At 33.4% G+C, this 24251-nt stretch overlaps 1 protein-coding gene across 1 annotated transcript; it reads left to right on the forward strand.

The window, feature by feature from the left end:
• The first annotated feature begins 18526 nt into the window (after positions 1-18526).
• LOC131078147 (uncharacterized) lies at positions 18527-19692 on the forward strand. The gene has a single exon (XM_058015824.2). The coding sequence runs from the start codon at positions 18606-18608 to the stop codon at positions 19077-19079; it is 474 nt and encodes a 157-aa protein (XP_057871807.2). The 5' UTR covers positions 18527-18605; the 3' UTR covers positions 19080-19692.
• Positions 19693-24251: the final 4559 nt, after the last annotated feature.

A 24251-nucleotide genomic window follows, 5' to 3' on the forward strand; every position in this document is an offset into this window, starting at 1 on the left:
TAGGAAGTCGATCTCCACCTAAGAACAATTTGGAGCAGCAAATTAAGGACTTAAAAAAGAAAATGGAGGACATAAATACACCAAAGAAAACTTACACAATGAGAGACATATGTCCCTATCCATTTGATGAGATTATTCCCACAAAGCTTAGGTGATCAAGCTATGGAATGGTTCTCCCAACTCCCACCTGGAATTAAGTCCTGGGGTGATCTAGTGGAGGCTTTTATCCAACATTTCCCATACAACATAGAGACAAATATATCAGTCAGCACTCTGTGCAACACCAAGCAAAAGGATGGAGAGTCTTTTTCATCATTTTTACAAAGATGGAGGAATCTAGCCAGAAGATGCTCTTGTGAAATTCCACAAAAACAAATGGTAGAGATGTTCACCTAGAATGTTAACAAAGACATTGGTTATGACCAGAGAAAATCTTGTTTGTCCACCTTCAAGGACGTCATTGAAAAAGGCTTAGCAATAGAGAAGGTCCTAATTGAGCAAGGCATTGTCAAAATATTCAAAGAAAACAAAGAGGACTTTAAAGGAAAAGACAAGCCAAGATTTTGGAATAAAAACAAGAACATAGCCAATGATGGTGTTGTTGATGCCAATACAGTACGACCCAAAATCGTTTTTTCTGGATCAAGCTCTACAAATAATCAAGTGAATACTCAACCAACTTCAAAACCATGAAGGAAATACACCCCATTGGGAGAACCACTTGAGTCATCTTTCAAGAAGCTAGTGGCAAATAAAATAATAACAATTCCAGATATGCCTCCATATGAGCCAAAGGTCAAACCAAATTAGTGGAATGATGATGAATACTGTGAATATCACAAGAGAAAGGGCCATAAAATAGGAAATTATCATCGAATAAAGAACATCATACAAGATCTTATTGATAGAGGTGACATTGAGATCGAGGGACACTCATCTAACCAAGAACATGAAATGTTTACAGAACCATTCCCAAAACATGACAAGGAAAAATCCAAAGCCACAGATGAGAAAACCAACTATACTAGAGCATCCTATAACTATGATTCAACTATTAATCACATTTCAATGGACAATTATGTCTCTACCATTATCATCAAGGACAAAACGCCTGAAAAATTCTACCCAAAGACCTAAAATTGTCCCAAAAGGAATTGGATCTTCTTTTGAACCTACCTCTGAATGTAATGTTACAACTCATCGAGGTAAATTCACTTTGCAAGGTCCTCCAGCTAAAAACACTGCTTCCTCATCAATTAAACCTAAGTATGACCTTGTAGAATAGTTAAGGAAGACACCTGCGCTTATCTCCATCCTTGAAATTTTACGCATATTCCCCCACACATAAAGCCATTCTTGACAAAAAATTGTGAGACACTTTCGTCCCCACTGATCTGAATGTGGATCAATTTCAAGCCATGGTGGGATACCTTTCTATTCCACACTCCCTTACATTCACAGAAGATGATGACGCCTCCGTGAGCCAACCACATAATGTACCTTTACACATTGAAGCCTTCCTACACAAGCATCAAATAAACGAGTCCTAATAGATGGAGGACCTGGTGTCAATATATGTACTTTGAACACAATAATATAATTAGGATATTCAGACAAAGCTATGAATGCTACAAATAAAATTACCATCAAGGCATATGATGATGAAGAGCGTTTATCCAAAGGCACAGGCACCTTGCCTCTTAGAGTTGGGCAAATTACAAAGGATATGGTTTGTCAAGTCCTAGACCTCAATCTCACATACAACATATTGCTAGGACGCCCTTGGATTCATGAGATGAGAGAATTCCCATCTACATACCACCAATGCATTAAGTTTCGTCACAATGGAGTTAAAGTAACAATTAATGGTGATCCTAATCCATTTATATAGTGCAATAACTTGAGACCAAAAGCTGAGACAATCATTCCAATTAATAGAGAAGTTATCCCTTCTTCTGCATACATTGACCCTGAATCATTAAAACCTTCAACATCAAAGCAAGGTGAGCTTAAAGGGAAATATCAAGACAAAAGCATGGGTGAATACACTTTGAATCAAATCATTTGCTTACGACAAGTTACGAGTTCACCAAAAGAATATGGACGACCACATCCTTCTAAACGGGTATCTATCATTACAATGAAATGGGATCCTACTATCTTCCAAAAGTAGGGTGAAATGGAAGAAGAAGACTTATACAAAATTCTTTACAAAGACCCTGAAGATGGTACACAAGATCACATCAGCATACCATGTGAAAAATATGGCAAAGGATTTAAGATCCTAAAAATGTTAGGGTATGATGGTAAAAGTCCTCTTGGATTAAGAAAAGAAGGTATCACTCAACCTTTGCAGCTAGAATTAACATTTAAAAATTAGCGCTCGAAAGGGATTGGTTTCATCTCTTCCAAGGTAAACACTCACAAATCAGAAGAAGCATTACAAATCATGAGGTCCAATGATCAACAAGAGAACTGCTATTCGACCGACTCTAATGAATGGGAATGGGGTTTGAATAAATCCTCCAGTGACTATGAACTCACCGAGACATTCAGAGAAATGAAATTAATATTATTTAAAATGATATTAATAGTTTTGAAAAAGAAATGAAATTAAATACTTAAAAAATTAATAATATATTATGTACATAAAAATAATTAAAAAACTAAATTATACTAAAAATTACTATGTTCTATTACATGTGTGAGAATTTGCCAAGATTTAGAGGCAATGTAAAGCACAAATAAGAGAGAAAAAATATAGGACAAGAATAAACTGTATTCTCATCAATAGATAAATGATCAATAGATCAATAGTTGTTACATACAATGTAGATGAGCCTGCTTATATAGGCAAGGATATGTGGATATGTGAGCACACAAACATGACATGTGGCTCAATAAGAAACAAGGGTAGGGAGGAAATAGGTGTGGGTACGTAGGACAAAAAATAAAATATTCCACATGAGGTGGATCACTGACTAAAGGTGGAATTGTCACTCCACAATAAGTGGATATGATAAAGTAGTAACAAGATCAACACCATAAAAGGTGGAAATTCTCCTACACACACTATCCCAATGTGGCACAAACACCCAAGTGCCTCATACCCAAACTACTATGAAATGCATTTCCTAAGTAAACTTAAGTAAGGTGTAATAATATCCAAGATGAATAATTATTTACACCAACACCCCCCCTTAAGTGCAACTTAGGGGAATGCACTTAAGTCTACAATGCAACTAAGCAATGCAAGATGGGTCCCGGCTACTAGGTCATGTTAGGTACCAATGTACAAATGCAAATGGATGAAACCAATGCAATGAAATCTCTCACAAAGCGAGGAAAGAGATAAAAACCCAATGGGAAAAAAACATACCCCAAAAGAGAGATGAAAACTATACAAGAGAACTCTTATAGAAGTGTGTGACGAACAAAACCCCATGTGAGGAAAAAGTCCCCCCCATATGCGAGAAGAAGAGAAGCTAGGAATCCCCCCCTCAATGTAGAATCAACACCAATGATAGAAGCTCGATGATGTATGAAGAAATCACTCCATGAATGTCGAACAACATTCCTCCCCTTAGGAAGAAACAAAACTAAAGGTGTATCCATGAAGTCTCCCCAATCATGAAGGGAAGATGTAGGAAAAAAACTCATGATGAATGAAATCTCTGAAAATTGCTCAAGTGTCCCCATGTCGATGCGGAAAGATACCCCTTCCAAAGGTGGTAATCTACTCCACACTGCTAAAAAAGCTTCTCCAAGATCTAGTGGAGATGAATGTAGAACATGTCCCAAAGACTCACATATCTCCTCTAAACATAAATAGAACTCCTCCAACTGTTGTACATAAGTATCCACAGTCATGTGAACCTTGAAAGAATGATCATGTAGAGAATGAACAAAAGGGTCAGAGTATTCCCTCGCAACAATCGAAGAAGGATAATCTTCATCAAAGAGAAGATTAATAGCATCAATGATGTCTCCCAAATATGCAATGTAGGATTCCACAAACAAACCTGCAATGTCTGTCAAGTACTCATCCCATGAAATTGAAGCTAGAAGGCATGAAATATCCCGCTGCACTGAATCACATGAAGGCCAAACTGTCACACTTTCTGCATCATCAGGTACAATAGGTGATGTGATATCAATGGGAGGAGATGAAACACAAGGATCAAGAATGGGGTCGCATGTGAGAATCCCCAAGTTCAAGTATCCAAAATTCTCCTCAAAATCTAAATCATCATAAGTGTGATCATCATGTGCAGAATCATCAGATGTGAAATCATTATCATCAACAAAATTTGAAAAGGAGTATAACCGAGATGCATGATCAACCACCCTAGTTGCAATGATAGCTCTAGTATCCAAGTCTCTAATGAAAACTGACTCAAGTGTGAACTCCACAATTCTCTTAGTTGTGCCATGTGTGATTTGATAGATGGAAAGGAGATTGTTTGTCAAATGGGGTACAAACAACACATCATTGAAGGAGTTATCCCCAATGGCAATAGATCATTTCCCAATCACATCCATGTATGTATGATTGCCCATAAAAATATGTGGCATGGTGCAAGGCTCAAATGTAGAGAACATAGACTACAAAGATGCCATATGATGAGAAGCCCTTGAATCTAGAAGCCATCTCCCTGAATCATGACTTGTAGTAGCACAAAGAGATTTTCCTTTTCTTGTCCCAAAAGGGTGAGTCTTCCCACTTGTAGAAGCCATGAATGCTTTACCTTTTCCTTTTGATTGTGAGGAAGTGGAAGTTGATGAATCATCCTTCTTGTAGACATTAGGCAAATCAATGTTATTCTTTTTGAGGATATGTGTGAGCTCATCAATCTTCTTAGAATGACAATGATGCTCCTCATGATCAAACTTCTTACAATAGGCACAAGTAGGTCTCTCCTTCTTTGGTGAATAGTCCCTCTTGGAAGAGGATGAATCTCCTTCTTGTGGAGAAGGTGATTCTTTGTCCTTAGGCTTTGATTGTCATTTCTTATTGTTTGAGTTGTCCTTTCCTTGATTTATTTTGTTCCCTTGATTTGACACTAATTATTGAGACATAGAAGTCTTAAGAATGCCCATGCTTATCAACTTAGTTCGTTCCATCATCAACATTTTGGTGAAAGCATCAAATGTAGGCATTGTGTAGCTTGAACCCATTGTCATCCTATGGGTTTGGAAACTAGAAACAAATGTTGCATATTCTTGTGGAAGATTTCCCATCAAATTGATGATCAATTGAGTATCCTTCTTATCAATGCCACAATCCTTGAGTTGTGCCCTCAACTCTTTTACCTTAAAGTGACATAATCTTGTATAGTATCAAAGTTCTTGGGATCTAACATGGTGAGATCACTATCAATTTGATATCCCCTAATCTCATCAACTTGACCATACAAGTCTTGAAACTTTTTCCAAGCATCCTTGATTAGAGTATATTTCTCAATATGAAAAATGAGATCCTTTTATACATACTTTCTTAAGGTACCAATTTCCATGATATTTTTAGTGAGCCAATCCAAGTGACCATCTGGATCAACCTTAGGATCAGCGGGAGCAACAATAGTTCCATCAATGTAATGAGTTAGTCCTTTTTCCATAAGTTTACTCCATGCATCAATTTTCCATGTATCATAATTTTGAGGAGTTAATAGAGTAAACTTAGAATAACCCATAGTAGCAAAAAGGAAGGAACACAAGAGCATAAAAGCACAAGAGACACCCCCCCCCCAAATTCAATCAATCAAAGTACCCCCCCAAAATGTTGATTTTGACACTTTATATGTAGTGCATGTACAATAGGCCACTTGCAAATAATGGAAAGGTGGACTTCTGATTTTTTTTTTACAATTGCCCCAATAGGCTAAGAACTACAAAGCAAAAGACCAACAAGATAGATCTATGCAATGTAAGTGCCAAATTGGCCAAAAAAGACCATATGCTGAAAATAAAATTTCTACCCAAAATTGCTATAAAATGATAGCAGATTATGAAAGTAGATGAAAAATTATGCACTTTAAAAAAAAACAACATCTGAAAAGGAGTCCATATGAGCCCGAACGAAGCCTCCAAAGTTGTAAAAATCAGGATTTCAAAAAAACGTGTATCCGAAAATTAGAAAAATCATGCACCTCTGTACAAATCACGAAATTATACCCCATAACAAAAACAATTGCTTGAAAAAAGGAGTCCGAATGATTAAGATATCACTATTTGAAAATTGTCTGCAAAATTATAATTTCTGGAAAATTTCTGCCGCAACTTCTAACTTCAAATGCCTCTAGATTTGGCCTCTGAAGTCCGATTTGGATGAAACAAAAGGAAAAACTAACTTTCTTGGACCTTCTCAATCGAATGGTGACCTCATATTTGACCCATCAAGCTTCAATAATAACCTGCAATAGAAAGCTCCAAAATATACAACCCCAAATCGCATGGAATTGAAATTGTCTTTGTCCTATTGGTCTAGAGACCTCATAAATAGTGACACCATTCCATAACTCTAGAAACACATTGATAAGAGGCTTGATATATACATTCATATCTTTAACTTGGTACTTACCTAATCGAATGAACAAAAACATTACATAATTATTATGACCATTTTACTGCAATATTTATAATTAAATGTAGACGACTATATTTAAATGATAAAACACCTGGAACAATCATTGCCAACATTATGTGCTCCCTCTTTATTGACATCCATGGAGGAATGTTATTGTTGATAACAAAAACAAGCCACACTGAGTAAAAAGATCTCATCTCTCCAAATGGATAGACACCGTCCGCTGCCAATGAAAGCCTGAGATTACCAGGTTCTTCTTTAAAGTGTGGCCACTTTTCCTCTATGTCCATAAATGTTGAACCATCCGTAGGTAGTCAAATAATGTCATCTTGACTTCTATTGCGTCCATGGTAATCCATAAATTGTGCCAAGCTAGTGCACTTGAATAATCATTGCATACATGGAATAATGAGAATATAGCGAAGAACCTTGCGAGGAAGCCTTTTTGTTATTTGATCTATTCGATATCTACTGATATGACATTCAAGGCATTCAGTTTGAAATTCATGTTGTTTGTGATATATAATATGATCATTGGGACAAGCATCTATTGCTTGAAACTCCATTCCAATATATTTCATAATGGTAGATAATTCTCGGTATGAGCGAGGTAGAATATTTGATGGTGGTAACAAAAACTCACTTATCAATCTACAACAAAACAATATAATTTGTTAATATAAAGAATATTAATGGTACAACATGATTCACTATTTATTATGACATATATGACATACCTTAACATATGTGAGATTGTTATGTTGGATAAACCATTCATAACCTTCAAGTTCACCAACAACAATACAGCGGAGAGAAGAGTTGTCTACGAGCCTTCGTAAAGGGCCTCAGATGCCTTCTCAAGTAGAGGGACATCATGAACAACATCAAGGTCATCTTCATCATCATGATTAGTTGCGTGAATACTAAATGTGTCATGGATCAATGTATTTGTACCATCATCTTCAATTGTGTTTTGTCGCTCATGATCATCATCTTCCATGGGATCATTATCTTCAGCTTCGATATTCACACCTCCATGTTCGTCCACTTTGAAAACCATATTCTCTGGGTTGTGTTGATCCATATCATGTGCTCTGGGGTGCTTGACCTATATAAAGTTGATAAACATAAATAAACCATGATCATGATCTCATCATCAAGTGATTTATTATGTATGTAAATTGTTAAAACGATATAATGAAAAACTTACCAATGGATGGTAATCATGTCCACCTTCAATGTGACCATGCAGCCTACAATGTTTCTTAGCTATTTTGATTAGAATTCTTCTACTCTTTAACCCCTTACAAATTTTGTAGGGACAATAACATTTCCCATCACCTTTTCTTTTCAAGTTAGACCACAATCTAGCAATTGTCTCCTTATTTTGTTGTTCGCTAATATTGTTTGACATGGTCTCTCTTCACAAGAAAGAAAATCGGGCTATAAAACTAGTTATATAGAAGTTGAAATGTTAGTTATGAAATCACGTTTCAGTATAATATATCAAATTAAATTACTTGAAAATAGAAATTATCATCATTGAACCAAAACCATTTAACTCTTCTTTTTCATCTCAAAACATATTTAATGGCTTTGTGGTATACAATCCTTGTATCATATCTTAAGTTGACTAATGTCTAATTGGGGTAATCCATGAGTGTCTAATGTGAATTCAATATCCTAAACATTGGAGAGATCTTATCTGACTTGCCTAGTCAATGTGGTTGTTGTCCTAATATGAAATACTAAGTTCTACCCTTGCCTCTACATCAAACTTCTCACATCATGTTTCTTCAACAAAACACACTAATATTAATTGAACCAACACCATGAGGATAGGGTCAAGTGTCATGGCAACTAATCATAATACGTGAAGACAAGGTTCACACATAAGTGTTGGCTCTCAACAATGCCACACTTCCAAAATTGTCAGTCTCAAGACTTCTCCTATTGGGTCAACACTCATTGATGGCCACAAGGCCAAATCAATGTATGTAGGCTTCAAACTCCTTACTCTAGGCTTGGAGGACCCTACACAAGGTCTATGAACACTCACTTGGTATTACAATAGAAAGAGCCTTCCTCTAGAAATGTTTGCAACATACACATAATTGGTAATAATTGTTATGATGGATGGTCTATTAGGACGGTAAATAAAATGCTTATTCTTTTTCCACCCTTTGAAACTACAACAAGGTATTTGACTTGGCAGGGTTCCCACACATCACTTCAACAACAAACATTAGGCAATTAAAACTTTTGCCTTCTCAATGCATTTTTTTTTGTCTTTCACTAGTTTTCTCAGTTCGATACATAGGGATATCAGACCTTTCATGGCTTCATCACATGCGCCTTCCAATATGTAGTCTTTTCATATTTTAGGTGCCTACACACTATGTTGTTGTTAAGTATTGATGTAGTCTTAAGACATATCATGACTCCATTACATGTCCACAATTGGGTTTACAAACACAACTCTGTCAAAACAAAAACGATATCACTAGTAAAACTATGAGCGTGACAATCAATACCCTTAGGACAGTCATAGAAATTTAATCTATTTCATTTGGTTTTGATCCACAAACCCTTCCAAAGGTTGCATAGGGTTGCCTCACCCCTCTCTCTATCATCAACCACTTCAAAAGACCAATCGCTTGGTCTTCCCACCAAATTATTCACTCTTACTGCCTTTACTACCTGATACATAAGAGATATCAGACTGTCCTCGTGCCCAAACACGTACTAAATCTAATTTGGAGCCATGTACACAACATAATATGATACATATCATGAACAAAGGCCTTCCCACACATTTGGGTGAATTTATATGCATGGGAGACCAAACTATACATTATTTATTCCTCTCGGTAAACACTAGGCAGGGTTTTGACATTTTTTGGAAAAACTATGATATCTTCTTTAAAACACTATGAAATCTCATCTGTATTATGCTTTGATGGATGTTGTATCCTGTTACAAACCTCACATTTTGGCACTGGCAGAAAGTATTTTAGCAAATGTTGTGGAATATGGCTTTTAAATCTACCAATTGTCATTCCAACTTGTGCATATGGCTTTTACATGTAGAAGAAATAAATTTGATAATTAGGCCATATGGTGGATGATAAGTGAAGGATTTTTCATACTAAAGGTGTGGCACTAGTGGCTTTGGTACATGAAGGTGACTAGAGGTTGTTAGCTACTTCCCCTTGATCTACTACCCCCTTTCTTACCATTGAGCTACTACCCCCTTTCTTACCATTCCATTGTTGGCTTGAGTGTAGATTATTTTCAACACCCATTATAAGACACATTATAGGTTCTTGGGGCTCCTAACCTAACCTAGCTTTGATAACATTTTGAGCTACTACTCATGGACTAGTTAGGTTACCAGGATATGACCTTCTATTTGTTGTTAGAATGTGATCTATGACTAAGCATTAGAGGATCTTACTAACTTGGGTATCATGCTTTTATGTGTCTCTGACATGACTCCTAGTAACTATACAAGGATCTTACTAGTCCTAGATCTATGCAAACAATTTAGTCATCTTGTGACAATCAAAGAGGGCAATAGTAATAAGTCTTCATGATGGAAGTCCATTAAAGGTGGTAGTCAACATAGTGAAAAAGCCTAATCATGTTTAGAGCAATAGGCAACCATCAGAAGTTACTGAGATGCCTGCTTAGGTTTCTGATTCAGATGAGTTTATAATGTATATACTAATACTGAAATCAATAGACAATCAAAACTTTATGTCATCACTGCAAAGTGCAATTCTTTAAGTTTTGGCCTCAATGCTCATCAGAGAGAAACAGTCAAGAGAAATGCAACACTACAGAAGAGATGTACATTGTAAACATAATTTTGTGTTACCAACAGTGATTAGAAATTTGGCTAGGGGCACGACATTCATTTAAGGTTGCCTCAGGCTTGCTACTGTTCAAGCAACGTGTCCAATAGCACTAGGGTAAATCTTGAGGATACTTTCAACTTGGATCTTGAATGATATTCGATTTCTTTACAAATTCATTCAGGTTTCCTTAAGAATTATTTTGTTTGGTTGTGTAGTTGTAAGTTTTGGTTTTGGCTTCCTCCCAAAGAGAAAACGAGTCTAAGAAAATAGGAACTTATAATTCTCAAAAAAATCAATAGCAAAAAAACATGTATGTTTGCATATCAAACTAGGTATCTCTTGAAAACAAAAGAAAACTCAAATAAGCTAATTCTAGTAAATCCTAGTGAAAGAAAATAACTACTTCAAGAAAACACTCAAATAAGTCATTGATATCAGTAACCACATGACCCACCTAATCATGATGAGAAGGGGAGCTTGATTTTGGCATGGCAACCCATGTTAAACTCCGTGCATATCAAGTCTTCCAAGGGAAACAATGGACTAGTGAAAAAGTGAATTGTGTTACAGGTTGCTTCATCAAACAAAAAACAATTGTTCTATAGTTAGAATGCAATGCATTCTACTCAAACATTAGGTATATCATGGCAGGAAACCTGAAGCAATTAATGATATGAACATCAAAGCTCCTCTAGGACTACAACCAATCTGACAAGTGTTTCATAGCATGCATGCATCAATATTGTCACTACAAGTTGGACCCTACTTGGTCAATGGTTATGTTAATATGGTGGGTCTTCCCAGTCAATGGTTCCATTCATATTTCAAGTCATAATTCAGCTACTACACAAACTTGCCCAAATTCTAAATCAAATGAATGAATATAACTATAGTACCTATAAATAGAAATGATCCCCATCACCTTAGAGTCCATTTTTAGAGCCTATTCTCTTAATTTTGATTAATTAACCAGCTTCATTTTGAACACTAATCCACAACAAATTATGTTGTGCAATGCCACCATAAGCAAAAACAGCCTTAGAACCCAATATCATTTGACTCTATATTATCCAGGGCACAATAACACATATCACTATAGGTATAAATCTTAATACACATCACTGTTGAACTTACTCCTACCTCATATAACCCTATGTTGGCTAGGCCCCACCATAATTAGAAGATCCTAATTACTACTGTCCTAAACCTTGCATTGATTGTCACAATTTGACAGTGAGTTGAGTTAGTCCATTAGCGAGATTGGGAAAGAGTTTGGTATTGAGTTTGGTGTTGGTGGAAGGTTTAAGGAGGTACACTACGGCATGAAATGACTAATCTTATCCCTCATGTGAATGTGCTCCTCTTGAAGCACTACGACATGGATGACCCTTCCTTCCATTTCCTACGCCCTATTTTCTAACCCACACTTCATAACCTTTACCTCACTTCCTATCATTATTACCTTCCATCTACCTTTCATATCCCCTCTCTTAACCTCTTTCACATTCCTACATCCTATCCTAAACCTTAACCTCATACACATTTACTTTTACCACCTACCTAACCCCATTCCATCATTCACATCCTTTTATCTCCCCCCATTCACTTTTCTACCTTCCAAACCCCTAACATATCCTAACTTACTCTTTCACCATTACATCATTCATCACTTACCTCCCTATCTTATCCTAACCCACACCTCATAACCTTTACTTCACTTCCTATCATTATTACCTTCCATCTACCTTTCATATCCCCTCTCTTAAGCTCCTTCACTTTCCTACATCCTATCTTAAACTTTAACCTCATACACATTTACTTTTACTTCACCTATCTAACCCCATTCCATCATTCACATCCTTTTATCTCCCCCCTTTCACTTTCCTGCCTTCCAAACCCCTAACATATCCTAACTTACTCTTTCACCATTACATCCTTCATCACTTACCTTCCTATCTTATCCTAACCCACACCTCATAACCTTATACCTCTCAACTTCCATTTTATACGACCTTCCTATCACGGTACGCTTATCCTCCCTTCCAAAACATTGACAAAAAATGGCACTTGATCACTACACAGTAAATGGCTTTTAAATCTACCAATTTTCATTCCATCTTGTGCATATGGATTTTACATGTAGAAGAAATAAATTTGATAAATAGGCCATATGGTGGATGATAAGTGAAGTATTTTTCATACTAAAGTTGTGGCACTAGTGGCTTTGGTAGGTGAAGGTGACTAGATGTTGTGGAAGGAGAAATGGTGGAAGTTGGATCTATGGTATGGGGAGTAGATGTTATTTACGCATGAAAATATTGAGCTAATACTCATAAAATAGCTAGGAATCCAACTTAAGGCATTCTATTTGTTAATAAATTTCTCTACCATTGAGCTACCACCCCTTTTCTTACCATTCCATTGTTGGCTTGAGTGTAGATTATTTTCAACACCCATTATAAGACACATTTATAGGTTCTTGGGGCTCCTAACCTAACCTAGCTTTGATAACATTTTGAGCTACTACTCATGGTTGGCTATGCTATGTCAAAATAAAGTAAAATAGATCAAGTGATCCTTTAGATAATTCATGTAGCTTGTTAAATATGGTTGATACTCAGTAATTTGGGGGCAAGAAATCTTTTTGAATTTTTCTACGATGAGATCAAAATATAATATTTTTTTGGTGAGAGAATTGAACCTTTATTTGGAATTTGCCCTGTCATTGTTGGGGTTGCATTAGATAGCCGCTCAATAGTTTGCAGCAAATGGTTTTCTGGAGAGTTCCTGCAGATTTTAAAGTGTTTGTTGTTGTTTTCACAGAAAATTGTGGGCAAGTTTATGGGCCTCCTTTAATTTTATGTGAATTAAGGGTTGTGTGAAACACATTCTTAAGATCTGTCAACAAAGGTCAATCTTGGATGTGCCCCATTTTTTTTGGTACCATAACCTTGGCACTTTGTCCATTGGTATCATGGTCTAACTTATTATTTGAATATGTTGTGCACTTTTTAAAGTGTCTCCTTACTCCACGTGCCTTGAAATTTGTACCCTAGGTGAATAACTTCATGTAATTGGGATAAGTGATCATTTCAAGTGTTAATAAATGTGGTTAAATGAGGTCAAGACTCAATTTTGAGGGAAAGAAATTTGAATCTTTTTGCTGCCCCTAGTTTTGACATGGCTAAGCTAAGTCAAGATTCATTAATTTTAAGTTGAAAGTATTCAAATTGTCAGTTTGTTCCTAATTTTATTGTTAATAGTGGTTTCAGTAAGGATTTGTGGGAAAACTAAATGTTTGGTGTTGAATTAAGTGGAATTTCAGGCATGAAGTGCAGAGTGGGAAATATTTGTGAGTGTTTTTAGAAATAAGTTAATCTAGATCAAAATTGATTTGGTTGAGAGCAATGCATTTTGTAAGGGATTCACCTATTAAATTAGCTCACAAAAGAGTTCATTATCTCCCCTAACATATCCTAACTTACTCTTTCACCATTACATCCTTCATCACTTACCTCCCTATCTTATCCTAACCCACACCTCATAACCTTATACCTCTCAGCTTCCATTTTATACCACCTTCCTATCATGATACACTTATCCTCCCTTCCAAAATACTGACGAAGAATGGCACTCGATCACTACACAATGGTCTGGCAGTCCTGAAGCAAGGAGTTTCTATCACAGACATATATATCGGCATCCATACCCAAGGTAAGCTCCTCAGCTAGAGCCTATGTTCAAGCCACTTCCAATGGATGTTGGATACAAGAGTGGCACAATCTGTGTTCTTCCCTATTTGATCACGCAGGTTTAGGTCATCCCGGTCCTTAATTAGGGTCTGCCCTAAGAGGTTATGCCTATAAAGAGGATAATTGATCATTTCATTTGATCAACCATCCAAATCAATCTTATTTTTCTCTTTTTCTATTGGATTGAATATGAGCTAGGGAAAAAAAAATTATGAGCAAGAAAATTCATTATAATAAAGATAAAACTTGATCATCAACCAACACAAATGCAACCTCCTATGTATATTTCAAACAATTTCATCACTACATAAAGCAAATTCAACACATTGTCACAAACATGAAGATTTTTTCTTCAAGAAAACATTGCTTGAATGAATTGGTTGATTACCCTACCTTTTTTCTTCAACCGGATCTTGGCAGCACCGCAATCCAGAACTGTTTCCCTCCTTGTAATGCCCATTTTTTTTGTGAATATCACAGAGGTCGATGGGACGAAGAGGCGAGATTAATGTTTATCAAATGATTTGTTTTTTGTTTTTTTTTAAGTAATGCCCGCGGTCGTCGAAATTTCGACGAACGCGGACACTTTTAAAAAAACACAAATTTCATTGCCAATTCCTTCTCCATCAAAACAAAATGTTGAATTATTGTCGGAATTCTGACGAATGTGGGCATTTTTTCAAAAAAAAATCAAATTTGATCACAATATGCCTTCTCCATCGAAAACCTTCATCGGAATTTTAGGCCAAATGTATTAGTGTAACATGACCTAGTTATTAGGACCCATATAAATTGCATCTTTATATTAGTATTACTTCATTTTCATGACAATTTCTCTCCCTAGTAGTTGTAGTTAAGGGGGATGTTGGTGTGAATAAGGTTACATCCTAGCTAGTTTATAGTTGACACCTATTTGCATTATTAAGTTTACTTAGGATATCTTAGTTGTCACATGGAACTCTCATTTAATATTGTTTATGAACTAGTTATCTTATGTGTCATAGCTCATTGTTAAATAGTGCATAATGCCTTTAATCAAGGGTGGTTGTAACTAACTCATCATCTCTTGCCTATATAAGCAAGGCTCATTTATTCATTATAACATCATCAATTCATCTCAATCATTTCATTTTGATATTTGGTTCATTATCTCTCTTGTTGCAACATTCTATTTTGGTTGGTTTGTTTCTTGGTCAATCCCTTGAAATCTGCAGCTTCATGATGGGTTCTTAATATTTCCAACAGAGCTTCTTGAGTTTTTAGATAAAATGAATTTGTGCATAACCCCCTTAGGATCTTGTGACATCATTATATGAATGATTTTCTTATGGAGACATATGAAAAATGATGATAGTTACTCAAAAGTAGTAGAAAGGAATAAGGTATTCTTACAAGGCACTCAACAAGAAGTAAAGATTCGAAGAGTTAGAAAAGCCTAGGGAGATCACCTTTTTAGATGATATGATGTTTTACGAATCTTGAAAGCTCTATGGATTAGGGGTAGAAGAATTTGGTGAACATGGAGAAACTTTTATAGAAAAGTACCCTTATCTTCGAGACTATTAGGATGTTTTTCCTGAAGAGTTACTGGGACTACTTCATAAAAGAGTACATTCAATTTTTCAATTGACCTAATTCCAAGAGAAAAACTAATGTCTAAGGCTCTATACCATATGACAACAACAAAATTAGTGGAGATAAAAGAACAACTCCAAGAATTGTCAACGAAAGGGCTGATAAGACCTAGTTTATCACCATGGGGAGCACTTGTGATCTTCGTGAAAAAGATGGGTAACATTTTACATTTGTGCATAAACTATTATATTATCAATAAGGCAATGATAATTTAAAAGTACCAATTGACATGAATAGATAATCTACTTATTCAGATGCATGAAGCCATGATGTTGTCTATGATCAATTTGCAATCAACTTCAATCAAGAAACAATCTATTTTAGTAATATTTTACATAATAACAAATATATAAATGATACAATATATACTAAGAAGAGACATATAACTTAAGTTATATATATTCTTTCTCATGGTTGATTTCAAAAAGTAATTTTTAAAATTTAAAATAAAAATTTAAGATCATTCATTTTTCATCCATTTAATTATTTTTTCTTATGTATAAATTATTTCATTTCGCCTAGTAAACCATATAAAATGACTAATCCTAATTAATTTGAAGCATGTAATGACTTTGTGAAAGACTTCTTTGTACAACCCAATGCAGACAAACTTCCATTAACTTTATCCCTTCCTGCCATTAAACAGCCAGCTGGGTGAATTTGTAGAAACTCCGAGGCAGCAGACGCGTAATTTCGCGACAAAAGTGTCGAATGAGATCGCAATGACTTCTTCCAAAACGTGTAAATCTGATTCCCGCTGGATTCAAAGAAATCACGAGTCTAGGAAATTCTCCCAGGAAAACTATGTGCAAGTCACTGCAATCGTACAGACATATTTAGTGTTGATTAACCACAAAACACAATCAATTTCATGTGCTGAATGAAGAATATCGTGTCGTAGACGTTCTACTTAGAAATGTCTTCGCAATTTATAGACTGATCAATAATACCAGGGTACTTCTTACTATCAAAAGAATAAAGAATAATATTTATTAATGTCTGTATTAACATTTGTAAAAAAATATTTATCTCTTTTATAGTAAAACTGAATATTGATTATACTTTTCAAATCAAAAATAAATTAAAAAATAATAAAATAATAAATATTAGATTTAATAAGTGGAAAATTAAAAAAGTAAAATTAAATATAATTTTTTTACATATTCATAAATAATAAAATAAGAGAAAATTTTAAAAATGAAAATAAAAATTCTAAATTAGTATCTTTAAGAACTTTTAAATAATAAATTTAAAATATTTGTATTAATTTAATATTTGTTTCTTAATTACATTATAAAAATATAAACAAATTTGAGGTTTGTAAGAGATTCTATTATTACATGATTGTATTGTAAATGAAGATGGATCAAGTTGTCATTATACACAATGGATTGCATGATGAGGATGAAGCATTAGAATCCTCATATGAGAGGAATAATGTTTTTGATCGACCTTTATCTAGGTGATATTACACCATAGGAAAGTTTAAGAAATTAGAAGTCAAAACTTGCATAATGATTAAAATGATATTTAAGAAATTAGAAGTCAAAACTTGCATAATGATCAAAAGGAGTTAAATTTGGCTTTAAGAAGCATCGAAGAATTTTTATAAGGAAAGCTGGTTTTTAAAAGTAGCGACAACGACAAATGAAGAAAATGAGAAAGAAGAAGTCTTCTAAGGTGAAGTTTATATGTTCAAGTATGACTCAATAACAATAAGGGAAAACTTATAATCTCATGAACTGTATCCTCACACAATTTAATACTCACTTGGGCCTCACTATTGTGTTTATACCTTATATCCTTGATTATGCCTAATTATACTCAAACTAGTGACAAATTATACTCAAACTAGTGACAAATCTTTGATCTCTGCTCTCTTTTTTCACAAACTAATGAATCATTTACAAAGATTTAGTAGGAAGCAACCTACTGAAGATGGTTATCCCCTTGATGTATTTATGAGTACCAACTCACTAGCTTATATTCTTCTAAGTATGATACTAAATGCTAAGCTTATCAAATAGGACAGATAAATTCATACTTGTCAAGGTACTTTTATTAGAAAATCAATAACATATATGAAATTTTAAAAAATGATTAACAATAAAAATTCAAATCACGTAATGTTAAAATAATAAGATATATTTATAATAAAATCACATATTTTGTTGTGTCATCTACTATTACACTACTTGATTAGATTAATTAAGAAAATATACTAATATATTATAATTTTCCAAGTATATCACGTAACACATGTAGAACTTCTCTTCAATTAAAAATTTAAAAAAAAAACAGGGTATTCTTGTCAATTTTTTAAGCAAGAAGGATAAGCTAATGTATTTGCCTAAACATACTACTAGTCTCTTTTAGACCAATTCTAAGTACACTCGACATAAATCATGACCTCTCAATATCTTACACGTCAATAGTCATGTACGTGCAAAAACGAAAGCAACTACCACCAAGCCCGAACAAGAAGTCTTCTATTTTCCAAGGTAAGAGAATTTCTACGAAGTTAGCGATAAGACTAGAGCCATTCATTCACGTAAACAAAAAGAGCAGCCACTGGCGCACGAAATACGTCTGGACAATTTCGAACAAGTGGGTGCGAACATTCGAATCTTTTGTTGTGAAATTACGTCTCTGCTGTAACGATTTTGGCTGCCCTATATAAACCCAGTCTCTCACCAGAGAAAAACAACTAAGAGTTTGTGTGCATAGTCTTTGTGTACAAGACTCAAGTTCATATCTTCGAGAAAGGTGAGAATGAAGGAAGGCATAAATGTTCCAGGCCACTGCCACATGCTTAAGGCAGAGCACCTGCAAGATACATACAAATGTGATGGGTGCCAAGAGAGAGGCACAGAAAGGCGATATACATGTCGTGCCTGCAACTTCGACATGCACAATTTCTGTGCCACGGCTTTACCTTCCATTTCCCATCCATTAAGTGATGCAAAGATGACATTGCTCTCAAGCCCTGTTGTGAAAGATAGTCTGTGGTGTTGCGCTTGTGAGAGATCTGTATCGGGTTTGAGGTATTCCTGCACTGCTAGTGGAGACGTTCTGCATCCCTGCTGTGCACGCCTTCCAAAATCCTGCACAATCGACTCCATTACTTCCCATCTCTCCAAAAATTTGTCAGGGGACCCCTGTAATCTGTGTGATCAAAGAAACCGAGGATGGGCTTACGTCTCCAAACAGTACAGCGTCCATGTTCACTGTTTCATAGAAGCCTGAGAATCGCTCTTATCCTCAACTGTCCAGCGGGCGCCCCCAAATAACAGCAGCACCCAGCACTTCATATCATCAAGACTCAATAAGAACTCTGCAGAAGTATCAGCCGAATAAATCCAGTAATGGGTTTAAGCGCTTCTGTAAAAAGACCAAGCTGTTTGTCAAAGTCATCCGTGCAATGATTTTTGGAGATCAGAACTCTGTTTTGCAGGTTTATGCGAACTATGCGTCAGATCAGTAATCGCTTCTGCTCGATGTGCTCGCGGTTTTACTGGGGTTGTTTGATGGAGGAGCAGCCCCAGTTTATTGGCGATCCTTCATCATCCAAAAAAAAATTGTTTAGTCTTTGGTATGATTGTGAAGTTGTTTTGAATAATCTGTAAGGATTGAGTGCAAGAATCTATTATTATAAGATATGAGGTGGGGATGGTGTCCTATATGACTTTGTTAGAATAAGACTTCTTATTTCTTATTTCTTTAAGTGAAGAAAATTTAGTTTATGTCATTCTTATAACGGTTTGTTTGAATAATATGTGAGGATCAAGTCATTCTATGCCATTCTTATAAGGGTCTCTTTGAATAATCGGTGGGATCAAGTCCTGGTCAGTGCAAGATCTTGAACACCATAAGAGATGAATCACAATCATGTTCTATATGACTTTGATATATATTAATTAAAAAAACTTCAATCTATCACAATCTAATAAGGATCTGACATAAAGGTGTAATTATCTTTGGTTGGTTTGTGAAGTTGAATACACTCCATCAAATACTCAAGATGTTCCTAAATGTCGGGTTGGATAAAAGTAGTCTGTGAAAAAATGGTTAGATATAATTCAACACAAGATGATGTGTATGCAAATTATTGTATTGATAATCATTAATGAATGCTAAGAAATGAATGTTTGAAACTTAATTTAATACAAATAAAAATTAAGTACAATCGAAGACACTTAATCTTGTTAAAAGTGCAAGAGCATCAAAGGTTTCTAAAGTTGCACTAGGCGTGTTTCATTAACACTTGCAACAAAATCACATAATAATTCAAAATTGTAAGTTTAGGATTAGTGATAAAGAAAATTAAGATGTATGATATCACTGATCAAATTTATGAATAAATATATGTCTTCTAAATTAGTTATTAATTTTTACATATTATAACTGAAATGAATTAAAAAATATTTTTAAAAATAAAATAAATATATAATTTTCACCATTACGATTGTTTATATATTTAATTTATATAAATTAATAATTTGATCAATTTAATTATAGAAAACTTCTAATTTCCAATTTCAATACAATGAAGTAGGTATAAAAATTTATGTATGTGGAACATTTAAAATGTATATTTACTGATTAAACTAGGTAGTAGTGAGTCATATATGAATATTTGATGATATTGATACTCTTTCATTGTAACAAAAACTTTTTGTGGGCATTTAGGAACTATCAAACTTAGTAACAATAATCAATCTATGAAATTGATCATTCTACTTATACAATTGAATTAAATACTACAATTCAATTAGTATGAGAGAAAATTCTACCAAAGCGGTCCACATAAAAACTCTACAAAATTGTTACTTTACTCAAAAGTTTCACAATTACTAATAAGTTTTAAAAATAAATAAATCAAGTTTCATACTTTTATTTGAGAAAATATATAACTTCAATCAACAAACAATAGATTTTAGTCATTTTATTTTACACAATAATAAATATATAAGTGATACAATTTATACTAATAATAGACATATAACTTTAGTTATACATATATTTTCCTCATAGTTTTTTACAATAAAAGGGGTAAAAATTTATTCAAGTAAAACCAACTATTACAAAACAAAAAGTCTTAGGTCAACTAGACCTACCCAAACATGACCAACACAATAGGCCTATTTTTTCTCATAATTAATTTCAATAAAAAAAATTAATATTTATTTATATCATTATTTTGGGTCTAAATCACATTTGTTAAAATGACTTATTAATTTTTAAAATTAAAAATCAAAATTTGGGTTCATTTAATTGCTTTTTTCTTTTTCTTAAATGTATAAATCATTTCATTTTTCATAAGAAATTATATAAAATGAATAATCCTAATTCATTTCAAACGTAAAATGACTTTGTGAAAGAGTGCCTCTTACACACATTACATGCATACGGTAATCATCTAATAGAAACAACATTATATTAACAATTTCTGATATACTGCATTGTTACTTGTTATCCTTAGTCCTAAATGCAAAGTTATTAACTTAACATTCTTTTAAAAGTCTATCATAAAGGTGTAATTACCATTGTCGTGTGCAAATACTTGGTTGGAAATTAAACTAAGAAGTGAATTAAAACTTTTAAAATTTAACAAAGATCATAACTATCAGTCTAAGTCGAATTTACATTCATATAATCTACTCACATATATAAAAATGACCTTAACATAACAACAAACTTCCCATATTGATCATATTATTTAAACACACGCGTAATTTCACGACAAAAGCCTCGAATGAGATCTGTTCCTCCTTCCAAACCTGCTTACCGCTGGATTCAAAGAATCATTAGAACAGAAAGAAGCCAGGAAATTGCTCCAGGAAACGTATTTAGTGGTGATGAACCATGGAACACAGTCAAATTTATAGAACGTTCGTGTGCTGTACACGTTAAACCTAAAACTCCCTTCGCAATAGACTGATCAATAATACAGCCTTGCATATGGATATTTGAGGTTTGTAAGAGATTCTTAATACATAATAAAAACAAGTTCAATCGAAAAACACTTAATCTTGTTACAAGTGCAAGAGCATCAAATGTTTCTAAAGTTGTACTAGGGTGTTTTATTTACATTTGCAACAAAATCACATAATAATTCAAAATAATAAGTTTAAGATTAGTGACCAAAAAAAAAAGATATATGATATCATTGATCAATTTTATGAATAAATATATGTTTTGTAAATTAGTTATTAATCTTAACATATTATAACTGAAACGGATTTAAAAAACTAAAAAACCTATAGAATAAATATATAATTTTCACCATTACGATTGTTTATATACTTAATTCATATAAATTAATAATTCAATCAATTTAATTAAAGAAAACTCTAAATTTCCAATTTCAATACAATGAAATAGGTATAGATATTTATGCATGTGAAACATTTAAAATGTATATTTATCATTTAAACTAGGTATTACTAAGTCATATATGAATTTTTGACCATATTCATACTCTTTCATGGTAACAAAGACTTGCTATGGACATTTAGGAACTATCAAACTCAGTAACAAGAACTAATCTATGAAATTGATCTTTTTAGTTATTCAATTGAATTAAATACTACAATTCAATTAATATAAGAGAGAATTCTACCGAAGCAGTCTACATAAAAATTCTAAAAAATTGTTATTTTACTTAAAAGATTCACAATTAGTAATATGTTCTTTAAAAGCATTCAAAATTTCCTAATTTTTTTTTGAGAAAATATATAACTTCAATCAACAAACAATATATTTTAGTCATGTTATTTTACACAATAATAAATATATAAGTGACACAATTTATACTAAGAGTAGACATAGAACTTTAGCTATATATAGTTTTTCTCATACCTGATTTCAATTAAAAAAAATTAATATTTATTTATTTCATTATTTTGGATCTAAATCACATTTGCTAAAATGATTTATTAATCTTTAAAATGAAAATCTGGGTTCATTTATTTTTCTTCCATTTAACTATTATTTTTATGTTTAATTCATTTCATTTTTTGTAAGAAATTATATAAAATGAATAATCCTAATTTAATTGAAACATATAAACTTTGTGAAAGAGGTCCTCTTACACAAATTACATGCATACGGTAATCATCCAATAGAAACAACATTATATTAACAATTTCTGATATATTGCATTGTTATTTGTTATCCTTAGTCTTATATGAAAAGTTATTAACTTAACATTATTTTAAGAGTCTAGCATAAAGGTGTAATTACTATTGTCATATGCAAATACTTCGTTGAAGATTACACTAAAAACTTTAAAATGAGTTGAATGAAAACTTCTAAAATTTAACAAAGATCATAACTATGAATCCAAGTCTAATTTACATTCATATAATCTACTCACATATATAAAAATGACCTTAACATAACAACAAACTTCCCATATTGATCATATTATTTAACATTTAGTTTTTGACATTTTTGTTATTTGGAACTCTTATTAACTCATTTAGTTGATATATCTTAGTATATTTTCGTATAGTACTAATTTTTTTATCTATTTTCTCTTAAAACGAAGCTTCTTACACTTCTTAAGTCTGTGGCCATGGCTTCGAACACGTATGTCTATCGACGTTCACAATTCTCTCACAGACTTGTTTGTACAACCCAATGCAGACAAACTCTTATTAACTTTCTCCCTCCCTGCCTTTAAACAGACATGTGGGGTGAGTTTGTACAGACTTTGAGGCACCACACATGTAATTTCATGGCAAAAGCCTCGAATGAGATCTGTTCCTTCTTCCAAACCTACTTACCTTTGTAAAAAAATATTTATCTCTTTTATAGTAAAACTGAATATTGATTATACTTTTCAAATAAAAAATAAATTAAAAAATAATAAAATAATAAATATTAGATTTAATAAGTGGAAACTTTTAGAATTAAACTACAAATTCTAAAATGAGTTGAATTTAAACTTTTAGAATTTAGTAAAGATCATAACTACAAATCTAAGTCTAATTTACACTGATCTAATGTAATTCACATAAGTAAGAATAACCCTAATATAAGAACATACTTTCTAAATTTTATTCAATAATAAATCACTTTAAAACATTGTATAAAATCATCATAATTTACATTAATTAAGAATCAATTACTCACATTTATTATTTAAAATAAAAACATTTAATTTTTAACATTTTTATCATTTGGACTCTTGTTCCTAAAATATATGTTTATTAACTTATTTAGTCGATGTCTCTGTGTAGTACTAATTCTATTATCTACATTTTCTTAAGCCGAAGCTTCCTACCCTTCGTAAGCCTGTGGCCGTGGCTTCGAACACGTATGTCTATCAACGTTCCCAATTCTCTCACAGAAATGGTTTGAAGACTTCTTTGTACACGTCTATCTGACAAACTTTCATTAACTTCCTTCCCT

Source organism: Cryptomeria japonica, chromosome 7, assembly GCF_030272615.1.
Source record: "Cryptomeria japonica chromosome 7, Sugi_1.0, whole genome shotgun sequence".
Classification (NCBI taxonomy): Eukaryota; Viridiplantae; Streptophyta; class Pinopsida; order Cupressales; family Cupressaceae; genus Cryptomeria; species Cryptomeria japonica.

Coding starts and splice junctions, on each gene's coding strand:
- LOC131078147 (XM_058015824.2), top strand. CDS start 18,606: ATGAAGGAAGGCATAAATGTTCCAGGCCACTGCCACATGCTTAAGGCA.